Raw genomic sequence first — 22399 nt, 5'->3', positions numbered from 1 at the left:
CTGCACTTCCTCACCAATTCCTCACCTCCCCATTACTCACCCCACCACGACCACTCAACCCAATCCTCATACAATTTCATGGCTCTGTCTCACACTCACCCTCTGATGCATCTTTTTTATGGTCAGCCTCACCCAAACCAATGCATTCATCGGTTGGCCATGTCACCATCACTTATTCACGTGTCTGTACTTTCTCCCCTTATAGGAGAAGAGAGCCCAGAATGCACGGGGGAGGGTGAGGACTGGAGGGGGCTGCAGACAAACATCTGGTGACAGAACTTTACATTCAGCACTCACAATAGTAAATGATGTTAACATGTCTTGCCATCTTCAGCACCTCAACATCTGTCATCATACATAATATTGCCATCTGTTCTCTTACAGGGCCTTCAGCGACTGCTGTGATGGCAGAGGACGATTCCTCAGAGTACTTGCTGGCCTCTGAGAGTGCACCGTCACATCTGAGTGAGCCATCCACCAGCACAGATACTCACCCCTCGGAGGGTCCCCGTCCGCAGCTAGTTGGGGTCGCACATGGTGAGTTACCACACAGATGTGAGCATGAGCAGACACTGGTGGCAGGGGCAGCTGTGGAGAGTCCCGTCGGTGGGAGCACTCTTCTCCAGGCTCTGCTCACCTGGACACAGATGCTGAACCCTGGGGGCCAACCTTTAAAAGGAGAATGATCGAGGGGCAGCAGCACATTTGTGAGGTGCTGGAACAGGTGCCATGCGCACTCTCCACAATCGCGCAGAGGATGGAGGAGTCCAACTCTTGCATAAGTGGAATGGTGGCACAGGTACAGGAGGGAATCTCTGAGATGCTGTCACAGGGACGTGAGGGCATCTCTGAGATAGTGTCGCGGGTGAGTGCAGGAATGTCTGCAATGGAGGGAAGGCGAGCATCCATGGAGCTTCAAGCATGGCTCACCAATGAGTCCATTGAGACCCTGACAACGGCCCTTCAGACTCATGGTGAACAACATTCTGCCATCTTAAACAGGCAGGCTGACCTTACAAGGCTTCACACATGTCCTCCAAACTGTCGTCCAGCAGAGTGGTAGGAGTGGCCTGTCCCAAAGGAGAGATGATGGTGAAAGGGGACATGGAAGTGGGGACACCACTCAAAGTGCCCCCATTTCTCACCTGTTGCCCCCCCTCTTAACCAATACCCGCAATGCTGCCTCCTCGCCAGGTGGCCGAGTCTGCCCCAGTACAGGTGCAGGTGGAGCAGTCTTTGGAGGGGCCCTCATGGGCAACAAAACCCAGAGGGCGTAGGCCCAAAGCATCTAATCGGTCAGGGGATGAACAAGAGCAACCTGCCACTACCTCTGCTGCAGCCACAGGGGAGGCACCACGTAGAATTAGTCGGAAGCGAAAGGCGAAGGTTTTGTGAGCACGAAGGGGATGCACAAGGGTGTTTGACGGTTGGTCATGTTTTTGATTTATATTTGCTTTCTTTAAACGCACATTAAATATTATTGTTGTCACCACTACTGCCACGTCTTGGCCATTCTTGACTGGGTTCTGTAATAAGGCCCTTTCATAAAGTTTACCATGAACACCCACACTTGATGTCACCCATTGGGTCACTCTACAGTGGTTGTATGTGTAGTTGCAGGCCTGTTTTGTGTGTGTGGGGGGGGGAGGCGGAGGAAGGGGGCTGTTATGGGCACTGCCCTGTCCAGGTGGTGAGGACTGGACTCTTCACACTGCCTGATGTTTGGAGAACCGTTCACATACCAGTGACCCTGGCCTCACGAGCAGCCAGCTGAGCCGCTGTTCTGCCCATGAGTTGCTCCTGCAGCTCCTCCTCCCCCTCCGCCTTCTCCTCCTCAATGTGGGTGGCAGATGTGGACGGGACCTTCTCAAGTGGCACCCCTCTCTGTTGTGCCATGTTGTGCAGGGCACAACTCACGACTATAATGTGTCCCACTCTGTCTGGTGCGTATTGAAGCGCTCCCCCAGAACCATCAAGGCACCTAAATCGCATCTTGAGCAGCCCTACAACATGCTCAATTGTAGACCTGGTAGCGATGTGGCTGTCGTTGTATCGACACTGTTGCTCGGTGATGGGGTTCCTCAGAGGTGTCGTGAGCCACATGTGTAGGAGGTATCCCTTGTCCCCGAGGAGCCAGCCCTTGTGGGTGTTCGGTGCGTGGAAGAGGGGTGGGTTGTTGGACTCCTGGAGGATGAAGGAATCATGGCAGCTGCCAGGGAATCTGGTGCACACGTGAAGGAATCTCTTGTGGTGGTCACAAACGAGCTGAGTGTTGATGGAGTGATAGCCCTTCCTGTTGATGAACAGTCCTGGCTCGTGTGGAGGTGCTCGTATTGCTATATGGGTGCAATCGATTACACCCTGCACCCATGGGAAGCCAGCCAGAGCGTGGAATCCCACTGCCCTCTCCGTCTGGCTGAGGTCGTCCATGGGGAAGTTGACGTAGTGCGAGGTCCTGCGAAACAAGCTGTCGGTGACCTGCCTTATGCACTCGTGTGCAGACGACTGAGAGACCCTGGCGATGTCCCCGGTGGCAACTTGGAATGATCCGGAGGCGAAGAAGTTGAGGGCAGTGGCGACTTTGACAGCGACAGGTCAGGAGATGCTGCTCGGCATGAAGGAGGCTGCAGATGTCTGCGACTACCTGGCGACTGACTCTGAGCCTCCGTATGCACTGCTCCTCAGAGAGGTCCAGGAAGCTGAGCCTCGGTCTGTAGACCCTGTTGCGAGGGTAGTGCCTCCTGCGACATCGCTCTCACTGTTGTTGCCCTCCGTGCTCTTGTGCAGGTGCCTGTGGTGCAGCACTGTGTGTGGAGCTCCACGGGGCGGAGGTGGACGCCGTGCCTGACAAGACTGATGATGTTGCTCGTCTTCGGATGAAGTGGTGATTTCAGACATGGTGCCCCCCACATCCTGACGGTGTGAGTTTGAGGGGGTCTGCAAAATAGGTAAATATGTTTGCACAGCAGAGTTTTGGGTGGAAAGTAAGAATTTTGAGCGAAAACACAAAGGTGTTGCAGCCAAAACTTTGTCTGAAGTGACAGAGGGCCCTGCTGCAATAAATGAGGTTTTCTTCCCATCTGTCAAATAAGAATTTGCATCTCCCACTGGATTTGTTTCAATTCGTTCATGGGATGTGGGCGTTGCTGGCGAGGCCAGCATTTATTGCCCATGTCTAATTGCCATTGAGAAGGTGGTGGTGAGCCGCCTTCTTGAACCGCTGCACTCCGTGTGGTGAAGGTTCTCCCACTGTGCTGTTAGGAAGGGAGTTCCAGGATTTTCACCCAGCGACGATAAAGGAACGGCGATATATTTCCAAGTCGGGATGATGTGTGACTTGGAGGGGAATGTGCAGGTGGTGTTGTTACCATGTGCCTGCTGCTCTTGTCCTTCTAGGTGGTAGAGGTCGTGGGTTTGGGAGGTGCTGTCGAAGAAGCCTTGGCGAGTTGCTGCAGTGCATCCTGTGGATGGTACACACTGCAGCAACTGTGCGCCGATGTTGAAGGGAGTGAATGTTTAGGGTGGTGGATGAGGTGCCAGTCAAGCAGGCTACTTTGTCCTGGATGCTGTCGAGCTTCTTAAGTGTTGTTGGAACTGCACTCATCCAGGCAAGTGGAGAGTATTCCATCACACTCCTGACTTGTGCCTTGTAGAAGGTGGAAAGGCATTGGGGAGTCAGGAGGTGAGTCACTCACCACAGAATACCCAGCCTTTGACCTGCACTTGTAGCCACAGTATTTATGTGGCTGGTCCAGTTAAGTTACTGGTCAATGGTGACCCCCAGGATGTTGATGGTGGGGGATTCGGCGATGGTAATGCCGTTGAATGTCAAGGGGAGGTGGTTAGGCGCCCTCTTGTTGGAGATGGTCATTGCCTGGTAATTGTCTGGTGCGAATGTTACTTGCCACTTATGAGCTCGGACTGCTTCATTATTTGAGGGGTTGCGAATGGAACTGAACACTGTGCAATCATCAGCGAGCATCCCCATTTCTGACCTTATGATGGAGGGAAGGTCATTGGTGAAGCAGCTGATGATGGTTGGGCTGAGGACACTGTCCTGAAGAACACCTGCAGCAATGTCCTGGGGCTGAGATGATTGGCCTCCAACAACCACTACCACCTTCCTTTGTGCTAGGTATGACTCCAGCCACTGGAGAGTTTTCCCCCTAATTCCCATGGACTTCAATTTTACTCGGGCTCCTTGGTGCCACACTCGGTCAAAAGCTGCCTTGATGTCAAGGGCAGTCACTCTCACCTCACCTCTGGAACTCAGCTCTTTTGTCCATGTTTGGACCAAGGCTGTAATGAGGTCTGGAGCCGAGTGGTCCTGGCGGAACCCAAACTGAGCATCGGTGAGCAAGTGCCGCTTGATAGCACTGTCGACGACACCTTCCATCACTTTGCTGATGATTGAGAGTAGACTGATGGGGCGGTAATTGGCTGGATTGGATTTGTCCTGCTTTTTGTGGACAGGACATACCTGGGCAATTTTCCACATTGTCGGGTGGATGCCAGTGTTGCAGCTGTACTGGAACAGCTTGGATAGAGGCGCAGCAAGTTCTGGAGCACAAGTCTTCAGCACTACAGCTGGGATGTTGTCGCGGCCCATAGCCTTTGCTGTATCCAGTGCGCTCAGCCGTTTCTTGATATCACGTGGAGTGAATCGAATTGGCTGAAGACTGACTTCTGTGATGGTGGGGATATCGGGAGGAGGCCGAGATGGATCATCCACTCGGCACTTCTGGCTGAAGATGGTTGCAATCGCTTCAGCCTTGTCTTTTGCACTCACGTGCTGGACTCCGCCATCATTGAGGATGGGGATGTTTACAGAGCCTCCTCCCGTTAGTTAATTAATTGTCCACCACCATTCATGACTGGATGTGGCAGGACTGCAGAGCTTTGATCTGATCCGTTGGTTGTGGAATCGCTTAGCTCTGTCTATAGCATGTTGCTTCCGCTGTTTAGCATGCATGTAGTCCTGAGTTGTAGCTTCACCAGGTTGGCACCTTATTTTTAGGTACTCCTGGTGCTGCTCCTGGCTTGCTCTTCTACACTCCTCATTGAACCAGGGTTGATCCCCTGGCTTGTTGGTCATGGTGGAGTGAGGAATATGCCGGGCCATGAGGTTACAGATTGTGCTGGAATACAATTCTGCTGCTGCTGATGGCCCACAGTGCCTCATGGATGCCCAGTTTTGTGCTGCTAGATTTGACACATATTTCAATCTGTGTCACTCAGTATCAGGTTATGTTGACTGACACACATTACAATCTGTGTGAATCAGTGGGCTCTATTTTCGGATGTCCGAGACGGCGGGTTCGTGGCCGGGGGTGGGGGGGGCTCCGAAAATCGGGGATTCCCGGGGTGGGTCCGGAGCCCGGCTCCAACCCGCCCACTTCCGGGTTCCCCAGTGACGCGCTTAGATGCGCGAGCAGCCCCCGCATGCAGGACTCCCACCGGCAATTAAAGCCAGTGGGATCCCACTTAAACCAATTAATTAGATAGTTCAGGTCATTTGCAGACCTGATTTGTAGGATATTTTAGGAGGGGTGGGATTTTCAACTCAAACTGAGCGTGTTTCCCGTACTGGGGGAAACACTCCCAGTTGAAATGGATGTGTTGCAGCATCAGCCTGTGGCAGCTGCAAAGGTCCATTTGACAGGTGTGGGAGGGAGACCCTCACTCATTGCAGGAGGCCACTCTGTCACTTTGGACAAAGTTTGGCCTCCACCACCACCTACCTTGTGGACCCCCTCAAACGTACATCTTCCGGATGGGGGCCGCCGTAGCTGCAGTCATGACCTCCTCGGAGGGCGAACAGCCTCACCAGCCTCGCCGGCCACGCCGTCCACCTCTGACACGTGGAGCTCCACAACACTGTGCTGTGACACATCTACCTGCACAGCAGGAGGGAGGGCAATGGCAGAGAGAGATGCATCGCAGAAGGCACTACCCTCGCCACAGGGTCTACAGACCAAGGCTCAGCTTCCTGGACCTCTCTGAGCAGCAGTGCACACGGAGGCTCAGAGTTACTCAACATGTAGTCGTGGACATCTGCAGCCTCCTTCATGCCGAGCTGCTCCCGGCTGGCCCGAGCACCATCTTCTTATCTGTCGCTGTCAAAGTCACCACTGCTCTTAACAACTTCTCCTCCGCATCCTTCCAGGGTGCCACCGGGGACATCGCCGACGTCTCTCAGTCGTCTGCACAGAAGAGCCCTGCAAATACACCTACACACACTCTGCAGTGACACAATGGGTGGCATCAGTTGTGGGCCTTCATTGTGATCCTCAGGAAAGGGCATTATTGCACAAGCCAGTCAAGAATGGCTAAGACGCGGCAGTAGTGGTAACAATATAATATGTAATGTGAGTTGATCAGAAATCAAATATAAGTAAAAACCATGACAAACCCTCAAACACCCTTGTGCATCCCCTTCATGCTCACGACACATTTGCCTTACGCTGCCTACTGCACATATGTGATGCATGCCATGTGGCTGCAGCACAGGTAGTGACAGGTTGAGTGAGGCTGACTGTGAAAGAGATGCATGAGAGGGTGAGTATGAGATAGAGCCATGAGATTGTATGAGGATTGGGTTGAGTGGTAGTGGCGGGATGAGTACTGGCGAGGTGAGTAAGTGCAGGTAAGATGAGGATGAGGTTTGAGTGGGTGTGAGGAATGATGTGACAGAGTAGTGTGGGCAGTGCAGAAGGAGATGTGGGGTGGGGGCGGTGATGTGGCAGACGGAGTGTAGGGGAATGAGTAAGTGTACTCACTTTGGTTGACCTACTTAGGTCATTGGAGCACCTCCTGCACTGTATGCAGGTGGGCGATATGTTGGTGGTGCAGGTGACCTCCTCTGCCACCTCGAGCCAGGCCTTTGTGGTGGCAGAGGCAGGCCGCTTCCTCCCGCCCGCCGGGGAGAAGATCTCTGTCCTCCCCCTCCTCCTCACCCCATCCAGTAGGACCTGGAGTGAAGCATCATTAAACCTGGGAGCAGCCTTCCCCCTGGGCTGCTCCATGCTGTAATTTTGGCTCCATTTTGCAGCATCAGTCAGTGGAGGACTGCCCCTTTAAATAGGGCTCCTCCAGCGGACAGCCTATGATGTGGGTGCGCAGTCCACCCACTGTGCAGCTTTCCAGCGCGAATCCCGGAAGCCAAGATAAGTGGCTTCAGTTAGGCTGCGATCGCGTGCGGAGGACCCCGAATTCACTGGGCGGGTTACTCACGTGCCCAGTCAACCCCCCGCTGCCAACCCACCTCCCTCCTAAAATCAAGCCCAGTATCTCGGTCTGTTTACTGACACACATTACAACCTGTGTCAGTCAGTATCCGGGTATGTTTACTGACACACATTACAACCTGTGTCAGTCAGTATCCGGGTATGTTTACTGACACACATTACAACCTGTGTCAGTCAGTATCCGGGTATGTTTACTGACACACATTACAACCTGTGTCAGTCAGTATCCGGGTATGTTGACTGACACACATTACAACCTGTGTCACTCAGTATCCGGGTATGTTTACTGACACACATTACAATCTGTGTCAGTCAGTATCTCGGTATGTTTACTGACACACATTACAATCTGTGTCACTCAGTATCCGGGTATGTTTACTGACACACATTACAATCTGTGTCACTCAGTATCTCGGTCTGTTTACTGACACACATTACAATCTGTTTCACTCAGCATCCTGGAATGTTTACTGACACTCATTACAACCTGTGTCACTCAGTATCTCGGTATGTTTACTGACACACATTACAACCTGTGTCAGTCAGTATCTCGGTCTGTTTACTGACACACATTACAACCTGTGTCACTCAGTATCTCAGTCTGTTTACTGACACACATTTCAACCTGTGTCAGTCAGTATCTCAGTCTGTTTACTGACACACATTACAACCTGTGTCACTCAGTATCCGGGTATGTTTACTGACACACATTACAATCTGTGTCACTCAGTATCCGGGTATCTTTCCTGACACACATTACAATCTGTGTCACTCAGTATCTCGGTCTGTTTACTGACACACATTACAACCTGTGTCACTCAGTATCCGGGTATGTTTACTGACAAACGTTACAATCTGTTTCACTCAGTATCCTGGAATGTTTACTGACACACATTACAACCTGTGTCAAACAGTATTGAAGTATGATTACTGATGTACTTTACAACCTGTGTCACTCAGTATCCGGGTATGTTTACTGACACACATTACAATCTGTGTCACTCAGTATTAGGGTATGTTTACTGACACACATTACAATCTGTGTCAGTCAGTATCCGGGTATGTTTACTGACACACATTACAACCTGTGTCACTCAGTATCCGGGTATGTTTACTGACACTCATTACAATCTGTTTCACTCAGTATCCTGGAATGTTTACTGACACTCATTACAATCTGTGTCAGTCAGTATCCGGGTATGTGTGGTGGGGGCTGTGATGTGGCAGACGGAGTGCAGAGTCAGTCAGTATCCGGGTATGTTTACTGACACACATTACAACCTGTGTCACTCAGTATCTCGGTATGTTTACTGACACACATTACAATCTGTGTCAGTCAGTATCCGGGTATGTTTACTGACACACATTACAATCTGTGTCAGTCAGTATCCGGGTATGTTTACTGACACACATTACAATCTGTGTCACTCAGTATCTCAGTATGTTTACTGACACACATTACAATCTGTGTCACTCAGTATCCGGGTATGTTTACTGACACACATTACAATCTGTGTCAGTCAGTATCCGGGTATGTTTACTGACACACATTACAACCTGTGTCAGTCAGTATCTCGGTCTGTTTACTGACACACATTACAACCTGTGTCACTCAGTATCTCGGTATGTTTACTGACACACATTACAACCTGTGTCACTCAGTATCTCGGTCTGTTTACTGACACACATTACAACCTGTGTCACTCAGTATCTCAGTCTGTTTACTGACACACATTACAACCTGTGTCACTCAGTATCTCGGTCTGTTTACTGACACACATTACAACCTGTGTCACTCAGTATCCGGTCTGTTTACTGACACACATTACAACCTGTGTCACTCAGCATCCGGGTATGTTTACTGACACACATTACAACCTGTGTCAGTCAGTATCTCAGTCTGTTTACTGACACACATTACAACCTGTGTCACTCAGTATCCGGGTATGTTTACTGACACACATTACAATCTGTGTCACTCAGTATCCGGGTATCTTTCCTGACACACATTACAATCTGTGTCACTCAGTATCTCGGTCTGTTTACTGACACACATTACAACCTGTGTCACTCAGTATCCGGGTATGTTTACTGACAAACGTTACAATCTGTTTCACTCAGTATCCTGGAATGTTTACTGACACACATTACAACCTGTGTCAAACAGTATTGAAGTATGATTACTGATGTACTTTACAACCTGTGTCACTCAGTATCCGGGTATGTTTACTGACACACATTACAATCTGTGTCACTCAGTATTAGGGTATGTTTACTGACACACATTACAATCTGTGTCAGTCAGTATCCGGGTATGTTTACTGACACACATTACAACCTGTGTCACTCAGTATCCGGGTATGTTTACTGACACACATTACAACCTGTGTTAGTCAGTATCCGGTTATGTTTACTGACACACATTACAACCTGTGTCAGTCAGTATCTCGGTATGTTTACTGACACACATTACAACCTGTGTCAGTCAGTATCTCGGTCTGTTTACTGACACACATTACAACCTGTGTTAGTCAGTATCCGGTTATGTTTACTGACACACATTACAACCTGTGTCAGTCAGTATCCGGGTTGTGAAGGGAGAGACGGGCCTGAGCTCCCTCTGATGGGTTGTGAAGGGAGAGGTGGGCCCGAGCTCCCTCTGATGGGTTGTGAAGGGAGAGACGGGCCCGAGCTCCCTCTGATGGGTTGTGAAGGGAGAGACGGGCCTGAGCTCCCTCTGATGGGTTGTGAAGGGAGAGACGGGCCCGAGCTCCCTCTGATGGGTTGTGAAGGGAGAGACGGGCCCGAGCTCCCTCTGATGGGTTGTGAAGGGAGAGACGGGCCCGAGCTCCCTCTGCTGGGTTGTGAAGGGAGAGACGGGCCCGAGCTCCCTCTGATGGGTTGTGAAGGGAGAGACGGGCCCGAGCTCCCTCTGATGGGTTGTGAAGGGAGAGACGGGCCTGAGCTCCCTCTGATGGGTTGTGAAGGGAGAGACGGGCCCGAGCTCCCTCTGCTGGGTTGTGAAGGGAGAGACGGGCCCGAGCTCCCTCTGATGGGTTGTGAAGGGAGAGACGGGCCCGAGCTCCCTCTGATGGGTTGTGAAGGGAGAGGTGGGCCTGAGCTCCCTCTGATGGGTTGTGAGGGGAGAGACGGGCCCGAGCTCCCTCTGATGGGTTGTGAAGGGAGAGACGGGCCCGAGCTCCCTCTGATGTGTTGTGAAGGGAGAGACGGGCCTGAGCTCCCTCTGATGGGTTGTGAAGGGAGAGGAGGGCCCGAGCTCCCTCTGATGGGTTGTGAAGGGAGAGACGGGCCTGAGCTCCCTCTGATGGGTTGTGAGGGGAGAGACGGGCCCGAGCTCCCTCTGATGGGTTGTGAAGGGAGAGACGGGCCCGAGCTCCCTCTGATGGGTTGTGAAGGGAGAGACGGGCCTGAGCTCCCTCTGATGGGTTGTGAAGGGAGAGACGGGCCCGAGCTCCCTCTGATGGGTTGTGAAGGGGGAGGTCGGCCCGAGCTCCCTCTGATGGGTTGTGAAGGGGGAGACGGCCCGAGTTCCCTCTGATCCGCACTGACCCCGAGCTGCGGGTGAAATGAAATAAAGTTCAACCTGCAGCAGTGAGCGGTTGGAGAGAGATCAGAGTCCGGAATCAAGGAGGACATTTATGATACTGTCCTTGAATATAATTTATATCAAATACTCCTTGAATTCTCTGCCTGGGGAATTCATAACTGGGAATCGCCTGTGAAATCAGGGGAGAGATACAAAAGGATCCAGAGGGGCAATTTTTTCACTCAAAGGGTGGTGAGTGTCTGGAACGAGCTGCCAGAGGCAGTAGTAGAGGCGGGTACAATTTTGTCTTTTAAAAAGCATTTGGACAGTTACATGGGGAAGATGGGTATCGAGGGATATGGGCCAAGTGCAGGCAATTGGGACTAGCTTGGTGGTATAAACTGGGCGACATGGACATGTTGGGCCGAAGGGCCTGTTTCCATGTTGTAACTTCTATGATTCTATGATTCTATAAATATTAAAATAGGAACCGCCCAACGAGGGGCTCGATCCCATGAACCTGAGAAGAGTTCACTTCGCACAGGCTGGAGACTGAGACTGTGTCTTTCCAGTTCAGAGTGGGGCTCATTCCCACCCCAGGTGAGATCAGATAATCATAGAAATGTTACAGCACAGACGGAGGCCATGATTGAATCTCCTCCACCACCCCCTCGGGCAGTGCATTCCAGATCCTAACCACTCGCTGTGTAAAAAAGTTTTTCCTCATGTCGCCTTTGGTTCTTTTGCCAATCACCTTAAATCTATACCCTCTGTTTCTTGACCCTTCCGCCAATGGGAACAGTTTCTCTCTATCTACTCTGTCTCGACCCTTCATGATTTTGAATACCTCGATCAAATCTCCTCGCAACTGTCTCTGTTCCGAGGAGAACAACCCCAGCTTCTTCAGTCTAACCATGTAACTAAAGTCCCTCATCCCTGGAATCATTCTAGTAAATCTCTTCTGCACCCTCTCTAAGGCCTTCACATATTTCCTAAAGTGCGGTGCCCAGAACTGGACACAATACTCCAGTTGTGGCCGAACCAGTGTTTTATTAAGGTTCTCCATAGCTTCCTTGCTTTTGTACTCTAGCCTTCTATTTATAAAGCCCAGGATCCCCTATGCTTTTGTAACTGCTTTCTCAACCTGCCCTGCCACCTTCAATGATTTGTGCACATATACCCCCAGATCTCTCTGTTCCTGAACCCCTTTTAGAATTGTGCCCTCTTGTTTATATTGCCTTTCCTCATTCTTCCAACCGAAATGCATCACCTCGCATTTTTCTGCATTAAATATCATCTGCCATGTGTCCGCCCAGTCCACCAGCCTGTCTATTGCCTCTTGAAGTCTATCACCATCATCCTCAATGTTCACTGCACTTCCAAGTTTTGTTTCACTCCCAAATTTGGAAATTATGTCCTGTACACCCAAGTCCAAGTCATTCATATATATCAAGAAAAGCAGGGGTCCCAGTACTGACCCCTGTGGAACCCCACTGCACACCTCCCTCCAGTCCGAAAAACAACCGTTCACCATTACTCTCTCTTTCTTGTTCCTTAGCCAATTCTTTATCCATGTTGCTACTGCACCTTTTATTCCACGGTCTTCAATCTTGACGACAAGCCTATTATGCGGCACTTTATTGAACACCTTTTGGAAGTCCATAAACATCACATCAACTGCATTGCCCTCATCTACCCTCTCTGTTACCTCATCAAAAAACTTTATCAATTTGATTTAACATGATTTGCCTTTATCAAATCCATGCTGGCTTTCCCTAATCAATCTACACTTGTCCAAGTGACTGTTAATTCTGTCCCGGATTATCATTTCTAAAAGTCTCCCCTCCAATGAGGTTAAACTGACTGGCCTATAGTTGCTGGGTTTATCCTTACACCCTTTTTTGAACAAGGGTGTAACGTTTGCAATTCTCCAGTCCTCTGGCACCACCCCTGTATCTGAGGATGTTTGGAAGATTATGGCCAGTACCTCCGCAATTTCCACCCTTACTCCCCTCAACAACCTAGGGTGCATCCCATCCGGACCGGGTGACTTATCTACTTTAAGTACACCTAGCCTTTCTACGACCTCTTCTTTATCAACTTGTAGCCCATCCAGTATCTTAACTACATCTTCATTTACTGAGACTCTGGTAGCTTCTTCTTCCTTGGTAAAGACAGATGCAAAGTACTCATTTAGCACCTCGGCCATGCCCTCTGCCTTAATGAGTAGGTCTCCTTTTTGGTCGCTAGTCATTCCCGACCCTCCTCTTACTGCCCATTTACTGTTTACATGCCTATAGAAGACTTTTGGATTCCCTTTTATGTTGGCCGCCAGTCTATTCTCACACTCTCTCTTTTCTCCTCTTATTTCCTTTTTCACTTCCTCTCTGAACTTTCTATATTCAGCCTGGTTCTCACTTGTGTTATCAACCTGACATCTGTCATATGCTCTTTTTTCTGCTTTGTCTTACTCTCTATCTCTTTTATTATCCAGGGAGCTCTGGCTTTAGTTGCCCTACCTTTCTCCCTCATGGGAATGTGCCTCGACTGAACCCGAATCATCTCCTCTTTAAATGCTGCCCATTGTTCAATTACAGTTTACCTGCCAATCTTTGATTCCAATTTACCCGGGCCAGATCTGTTCTCATTCCACTGAAATTGGCCCTCCTCCAATTGAGTATTTTTACTTTAGAGTGGTCCGTGTCCTTTTCCATAGCTATTCTAAACCTTATGATACTATGATCGCTGCTCCCTAAATGCTCCCCCACTGACACTTGCTCCACTTGGCCCACCTCATTCCCTTGAACCAAGTCCAGCAATGCCTCCTCGCTATTCTAAACCTTATGATACTATGACCACTGATCCCTATATGTTACCCTTCTGACACTTGCTCCACTTGGCCCACCTCATTCCTGAATAACACAGCACAGGCCGAGGATCGAGCCTGGGCCTTTCCTGCTCTGTGTGGGGCTCAATATGTAAATGAACCTGCTCTCTCCTCACATCAGTGCTGCCAGACTGTGGGTCTCATAGTTTCTGTTCTTCCAAATATTCATTAAAATAGTATACTGGGCTTTGGGCTTTCTATCTTTGTAATATTTGGTTAAATATATGTTATGTTATAAAAATTGTTTGGTTTAACTGAATCTGTTTGTTCAGTGAGTGTAATTAATGTCAGTCTCCGTGGGCCCTAATTGTGTCACTGGAGTGTTTCTCTCTGCTATTAATAAGCGACTTCTTTCAACGTGTTATCCCATAGTGTCAGTGGGAGCATCACCTCCGGCACTAACAGGGATCAGCGACTCCACAGAGAGGGAAAGAATAGATCAGAATCTGAGAACAACAGATTGGAATGTTACAACAATGGGTCGGAATCTGAGAACAATAGATTGGAATATTTCAACAATGGATCGGAATCTGAGAACAATAGATTGGAATATTTCAACAATGGATCGGAATCTGAGAACAACAGATTGGAATATTTCAACAATGGATCGGAATCTGAGAACAATAGATTGGAATATTTCAACAATGGGTCGGAATCTGAGAACAACAGATTGGAACAGCCCATTATGGCCTTTTCAAGTTTTGTATCTACTTTATGATTCACTGGCATTCGAGGATCGGATACTTTATGTGATTCTTGGTCTACAAGTAATTTACTATCCTCCCCTCGCTGCTGTTGGTGTCTCTGGTAAGTCTCGATATCCAGCTATTAATCCTATAACCAATGATTCACTTATGACTGTTCTTGTAGTACCCTGTCCCACACTCGCTGCAGTTCGATTTGATGACAAGTCTCCATATCCAGCTGTTAATTATATAAACCATATCTTACTGTATTGCTCTTCTAGTCATTTACTGACCAACACTCGCTGCTGTCGATGTCACTGGTAAGTCTCGATATCCAGCTGTTAATTCTATGAACCATGTTTCACTGCATTACTGTTCTTTTTTGCCCTGTCCCATACTCACTGCCATTGTTGTTCCAGGTAATTCACTATATCCAGTTATTAATTCTATAAACCAGGTTTCACTGTATCACTGTTATTTTTGTCCCCTGCCCTGCATTTGCTGCTGTACGATTTGATGGTAAATTTTTATATCCAGCTCAAAAATTAAAGGGGGCACTCGGGAAGGGAGATATATTGATGGGTGGAACAGGGATGGGAGATATATTTAAGGGGATTTTCTGGGTGTGAGATTTAATTCACAATGGATCCCTGAGAGTGAGGCTGTATTTCAGGGATTCTGAATGTATGCATGTTTCACAGGGTCCTTGGGGTGTGTCAGTATTTGAATGGGGTCCAGACATGGCACTAATATACAAGGGATCCAGTAATGGTACTAATGTACAAGGGGTCCAGAGACAGTGATAATATACAGCAGATTCAGAGATTGTACTAATATACAGGGGATACTGAAACGGTGCTAATGTTCAGGGGATCCAGAGGCGGTGTTAATATACAGGGGGTGCAGAGATGGTGCTAATATTTACAAAGGGAAGCTATGAACAATTGCAGGGGATTGAGAGACAGTGCTAATATTTACAGAGAGATCCAGAGACACTACTAATAACTACAAAGGATCCATAGACGGTGCTAATGTACTGGGGATCCAGAGACGGTGCTAATATTTACAGGGGATCCAGAAATGGTATTAATAATAACAGAGGATAAAGAGATGGAAATAATACATACTGGGTATCCAGAGACAGTACTAATATTTACTGGGTATCCAGAGACAGTACTAATATTTACTGGGGATCCAGAGATGGTACTAATATTTACTGGGGATCCAGAGGCGGTACTAATACTGACAGGGGATACAGAGACGTTACTAATATTTACAGTGGATGTAGAGACATTAATAATATGTACAGGGGATGTCGAGAAGGTACAAATATTTTCAGGGGATCCAGAGATTGTTCCAATATTGACAGGCCATCCAGTGAGGGTACGAATATTTACAAGGGATCTGGAGATGGTACTGATAGTTACAGGTGATGTAGAGACGTTACAAATAAATATAGCGGATGTAGAGATGGTACAAATATTTACACAGGATCCAGCGATGGAATTAATATTTACAGGAGATGTAGAAAATGCATTGGTATTTACAGGGGATCCAGGGATTGTACTATTATTCACACATTGATATTGAGATGGTAATAATATTTACAGAGGGATCCAGAAACCGTACTAATGTTTAAAGGTGGTCCAGAGATGGTACTAATATTTACAGGGGAGGTATAGACATAATTAATATTTACAGGTGATGTAGGGAAGCTACTAATAACTACACGGGATCCAGGAACGGTACTAATATTACAGGGGATCCAGGGTCAGTAGAACGTTTATAGTGGATCCAGAGACTGTACTAGTAGTTACAGGGGACCCAGGGATGGTACTAATATTCAGAGGGATCTAGAGAGCTCATAATAATTACATGTGGTCCAGAGATGCTACTAATATTTGCAGGGGCTCCAGTGATGGTACTCATATTTATATGTGGTTCAGAGACGGTACAAATATTTACAGGACGGTACAAGTATATACAGATTCTCTCAATCCACTGTAAATCGTGATAATATTTACAGTGGATTTAGAGAATCTACTAATATTTACAGGGGTGTAGAGACGTTATTACTATTTACAGGGGCTGTGGAGAAGATACTAATATTTACAAGGGATCTGGAGACAGTGCTAATATTTACAGTGGGTCTAGAGACGGTAATAATATTTATAGGTTATCTAGAGACTCGACTAATATTTACAGGGGAAACAGAGACAGTACTAATTCTTACAGGGGACAAAAAATGTTAGTATCATTCAGAGTGGAATGCAGAGACAGTAATAATATTTACTGAGGAATGCAAACACATTACTAGTATTTGCAGGAAACCCAGAGACGGTATTAATCTTTACAGGGGATCCAAAGACGGTGCTAATATTTACAGGGAATCCAGATATGACACTAACATGAAACAAAAATGGTACTAATATTCACAGTGGGATCCGGAGATGGTGTTAATGTTTACAGGGAATCAAGAGATGGTACTGAAATTTACAGGGGGTCCAGAGATGGTGCTAATATTGCTAATAATGGTGCACAGGATCCAGATGCATTACTAATATTTACAGGGGATCCAGAGAGGGTACCAATATTTACAGGGGATCCAGAGACAGTACTAATATTTACAGGGGATCCAGAGATGGTACTAATATTTACAGGGGATCCAGAGATGGTCCTAATATTGATAAAGAAGAGGTACTTGAAAGGCCAGCTGTACTTAAAGTAGATAAGTCACCCAGTCCGGATGGGATGCATCCTAGGTTACTGAGGGGAGTAAGGGTGGAAATTGCGGAGGTACTGGCCATAATCTTCCAAACATCCTTAGATACGGGGGTGGTGCCAGAGGATTGGAGAATTGCAAATATTACACCCTTGTTCAAAAAAGGGTGTAAGGATAAACCCAGCAACTATAGACCAGTCAGTTTAACCTCAGTTGTGGGGAAACTTTTAGAAACGATAATCCAGGACAGGATTAACAGCCACTTGGACGAGTGTGGATTGATTAGGGAAAGCCAGCATGGATTTGTTAAAGGCAAATCGTGTTTAACTAACCTGATGGAGTTTTTTGATGAGGTAACAGAGAGGGTAGAAGAGGGCAATGCAGTTGATGTGGTGTATATAGACTTTCAAAAGACGTTTGATAAAGTGCCGCACGGTAAGCTTATCATAAAGATTGCGGCCCATGGAATAAAGGGGGCAGTAGCAAGATGGATACAGAATTGGGTAAGAGGCAGGAAACAGAGAGTAGTGGTGAACGGTTGTTTTTTGGACTGGAGGGAGGTGTACAGTGATGTTCCCCAGGGGTCGGTGCTGGGACCACTGCTTTTCTTGATATGTATTAATGACTTGGACTTGGGTGTACAGGGCACAATTTCAAAATTTGCAGATGACACAAAAGTTGGAAGTGTAGTAAATAGTGAGGAGGATAGTGATAGACTTCAAGAGGATACAGACAGGCTGGTGGCATGGGCGGACACATGGCAGATGAAATTTAACGCAGAAAAATGCGAAGTGATACACTTTGGCAGGAAGAATGAGGAGTGGCAATATAAACTAGAGGGCACAACTCTAAAAGGGGCACAGGAACAGAGAGGTCTGGGGGTATATGTGCATAAATCGTTGAAGATGGCAGGGCAGGTTGAGAAAGCGGTTAAAAAAGCATACGGGATCCTGGGCTTTATAAATAGAGGCATAGAGTACAAATGTATGGAAGTCATGATGAACCTTTATAAAACACTGGTTCGGCCACAACTGGAGTATTGTGTCCAGTTCTGGGCACCGCACTTTAGGAAGGATATGAAGGCCTGAGAGAGGGTGCAGAAGAGATTTACCAGAATGATTTCAGGGATGAGTGACTTTAGTTACGTGGATAGACTGGAGAAGCTGAGGTTGTTCTCCTTGGAAGAGAGAAGGTTGCGAGGAGATTTGATAGAGGGATTCAAGATCATGAACAGAGTAGTTAGAGAGAAACTGTTCCCATTGGCGGAAGGGTCAAGAACCAGAGGAGGTAGATTTACGGTGATTGGCAAAAGAACCAAAGGTGACATGAGGAAAAACTTCTTTACACAGCGAGTGGTTAGGATCTGGAATGCACTGCCCGAGGCAGTTTCAATTGTGGCTTTCAAAAGGGAACTGGATAAGTACTTGAAAGGAAAAGAAATTGAAGGACTACGGGGATAGGGCAGGGGATGGAACGAGCTGGATTGTTCTTGCATAGAGCCGGTGTGCACTCGATGGGCCGAATGGCCTCCTTCCGTGCTGTAACCTTTCTTTGATTCTACAGGGGATCCAGAGATGATACTAATTTTTACAGGGGACCCAGTGAAAATAATAATATTTACAGGGGATCCAGAGATGATTCTAATTTTTACAGGGGACCCAGTGAAAATAATAATATTTACAGGGGATCCAGAGATGGTACTAATACTTACATGGGATCCAGAGATGGTACTAATATTCATTGCAGGATCCATATGCAGTAATAATACTTACAGCGGATCCAGGCACAGTACTAATATATACTGGGGATCCAATATTTATAGCAGTTCTAGAGTTGGTACTAATATTTACAGAGTGATACAGAGACGGTAATAATTTTTACAGAAGATCCAGAAACAGTGCTAATATTTACAGGCTATCCAGAGACAGTACTAATATATACAGGAATCCAGCAAAGTTACTAATATTCACAGAGGAGTAAGAAATTGTACTAATAATCACAGGGGGATCCCCTGGCAGGAGTAATATTTACATGGGATCCGGAGACGGTGCTAAAATTTACTGGGGATCCAGAGATGGTAATAGTATTCACTGGTGATCCAGAGACAGATACAGATGCAGTCCTATTATTTACAGTGAATCCAGATTTGGTACTAACATTTACAGGTGATCCAGAGACTGTACTAAGATTTACAGGGAATCCACAGATGGTACTAATGTTTACACTGTATCCAGAGACACTACGACTATTTAAAGAAGGATCCAGAAATGGTAATAATATTTTCAGAGGATCCAGAGACGTCACTAATATTTAGATGGGATGTAGACACGTTATTAATAATTACAGAGGATGTAGAGAAGGTACTAATATTTACAAGGGATCAAGGGATGGTAATAATACCTACAGAGTATCCCGTACACTACTAATATTTACAGGGGATCAAGGGACAGGACTAATATTTACAGGATCTCCAGAGACGGTACTAATATTTACATGGGATACAGATACAGTGCTAATATTCGCAGGGTGAACCAGAGACTGTAATAATGTTTACCGAGGGATCCAGAGATGGTATTAATATTTATAGGTTATCCAGAGACTTTACCAATAGTTACAGGGGCTCCAGAGATGGTATTAATATTTACAGGGGCTCCAGAGATGGTATTAATATTTACAGGGGCTCCAGAGATGGTATTAATATTTACAGAGGATCCAGTGGCGGTATTAATATTTACAGGGGATCCAGAGGCGGTACTAATATTTACAGAATATCCAGAGACTGTATTAATATTTACAGGGGCTCCAGAGGCGGTATTAATATTTACAGGGGCTCCAGAGGCAGTATTAATATTTACAGAGGATCCAGAGGCGGTATTAATATTTAGATGATCCAGAGATGGTATTAATATTTACAGGGGCTCCAGAGATGGTATTAATATTTACAGGGGATCCAGACACAGTATTAATATTTACAGAGGATCCAGAGGCGGAATTCATATTTACAGAATATCGAGAGACGGTATTGATACTTATAGGGGCTCCAGAGACTGTGCTAATATTTACACAGTGTCCCTGCCTGATGTATAATTCCCCTGTTTGTTTCCCTTTCTTACAGTTAATTTACTGGCGATTGTGACCCTGTCTCGGGGAAAGTGCGGTCTCTCCAAATGTGTCACTCGCTACCTGGTGGCGATGGCAGCGGGGGATTTAATGGTCATTATCTTCGATCTGATACTCAGACAGATTCCGATTGCTTATGAGAGTCACTTTCGTTTCCTGTACTCCATCCCTGTGTGTAATATCCACGCCGTCCTGCTTTTCGCAGCCACAGACTGTTCTGTCTGGTTCACCGTCACTTTCACCTTTGATCGATTTGTGGCCATTTGTTGTGAGAAGCTGAAAACTAAATATTGCACCGAGAGAACGGCGGCTGTGGTTCTGGGAACAGTGATTTTGCTGAGCTGTTTGAAGAACATTTCCTGGTACTTTATGTTCACGGGTGGGTATCAACTTCACAATACGCCCTGGTTTTGTTTGCTAACAGTCAGTGTTCTGGAATCACGTGTGTGGGGAGTGATCGAACTCCTGCAGTATATCCTCACCCCGGGGGTCCCATTTGTTCTGATTCTGCTGCTCAATGCTTTCACCGTCAGATTCATTTTAGTGGCCAGCAGAGCCCGCAGGAGACTCCGGGGTCACAGCAGTGGGGAGAGTCCCAGAGACCCAGAGATGGAGAGCAGAAGGAAATCCATCATTTTACTGTTTCTTATCTCGGGGAATTTCATACTGTTATGGGCATTGTTATTCGTACATTCTATATGGAACCGGATGTTTTATTTGGGGTTTGAGTCTGTATTTCTATCTCAGTTGATACTAGAACTGGGATACATGCTCCAGCTCCTGAGTTGCTGCACAAACACTTTTATTTATGCCGTGACCCAAACGAAATTCAGAGAGCAGTTGAAGAATGTGGTGAAATATCCCTTCATTGCAAGTGTTCAAATCATTAAATCATGAGAGGATCTGAAGACTTTCTCAGAGCAGAGTCAGTTTTGTATCATACGGTGTCTGATTCTCTCTCCACCAGACACTGTGTATTCTGCAATCACTGAAACCTTTATAACTTGAGGCTATTTATCAACTCATTTCAGAGCGTGTCCCAAAGTTCATGGGGGAAAAATTGGATAGGGGCCGTTTTCGGGCGTTGGTAGTGTGATGTGCTATTACCCCCGCCCGATGACTCCTGCACAGGCAGGTCACAAGTTTCAGCCCACCAGAGGACTGACCTGCAATCAGGATTCCATTCCAGGCCTTGCAGGTGGAATCAATGCAATTCGCACTTTCCACCACCAGGGGAGCTCAATCTCTTAAAGGGAGGATGTTTCTTAGAAATTTCTTAAAGGTAGCTGGTACCTGTTATTTGCTGAAAATAACAGTCTACTGTCTGCACGGAGTCTGAACAGAGATCAGACATCGCACACGTAAAACACAGATGCAGGTCCCATCCCTATGTTTACACACTGATGAGTTATGTTAAAACATTGAATAAAGGTTGCACACTACTAAATCCCACATCCTCCAATCTGCACACCAGACCTCACCAATCTGCCGATCTGAGTTGGTACCAGGCCTGTGAGAGTGCATGCACCAAGGTTCTCTGATGATGCACTGGAGACCTTGGTGCAAGAGATGGACAAAAGGAGGGACATCCTATATCTGCAGGGTTGGGGGGGGGAGCAAGAGGCCCTCCAGACATATACCAAAAGGCAGTGGGAGGCAGCGGGGGATGAAGTCAATGCCAGGCCCACAGCATCATGAACATGGATGCAGTGCAGGAAGAAGTTCAATGCTTTGACATGAGTGGTCAAGGTGAGTGAGGTCAACTGTCAAGTGGTGTCTCCCACCAACTGCACCACACACTACACCCCCATCACCCACATACCAATAAACTCTTTCCATCAGTACTCAACTCTTCCAATCAGATGCTTCTTCTCACCCTTACACATTGCCACTGTTGCAAGCCACCCACCCACAACTCACAGGCCACACACACTGGCAGCTATTCAACCATGATAGGCACATCACCCAGACACACGTCGCGCTTTCTTGCAGGAGAAGGTGGTGCATATCAGCAAGTGGCAGTGGCATTTCGCCCCTCGAGCCTGTTCCACCATTCAATGAGATCATGGTGGACCTGTGACCTAACTCCATATACCCACCTTAGCCCCATATCCCTTAATACCCTTGGTTCATAGAAATCCATCAATCTCAGATTTAACATTCACAAGTGAGCTAGCATCAACTGCCGTC

General features: G+C 47.2%; 1 protein-coding gene across 1 annotated transcript; it reads left to right on the top strand.

The window, feature by feature from the left end:
* Positions 1-14283: 14283 nt before the first annotated feature.
* On the top strand, positions 14284-21106 carry LOC137331681 (probable G-protein coupled receptor 139). Its single transcript, XM_067995640.1, has 2 exons — positions 14284-14488; positions 20205-21106. Exons 1-2 carry the CDS (start codon positions 14284-14286, stop codon positions 21104-21106), a joined length of 1107 nt encoding a protein of 368 aa, XP_067851741.1.
* The last annotated feature ends 1293 nt before the right edge of the window (positions 21107-22399 follow it).

Source organism: Heptranchias perlo, chromosome 2, assembly GCF_035084215.1.
Source record: "Heptranchias perlo isolate sHepPer1 chromosome 2, sHepPer1.hap1, whole genome shotgun sequence".
NCBI classification, from domain to species: Eukaryota; Metazoa; Chordata; class Chondrichthyes; order Hexanchiformes; family Hexanchidae; genus Heptranchias; species Heptranchias perlo.
This window is presented reverse-complemented; position numbering and strand designations above follow the sequence as displayed.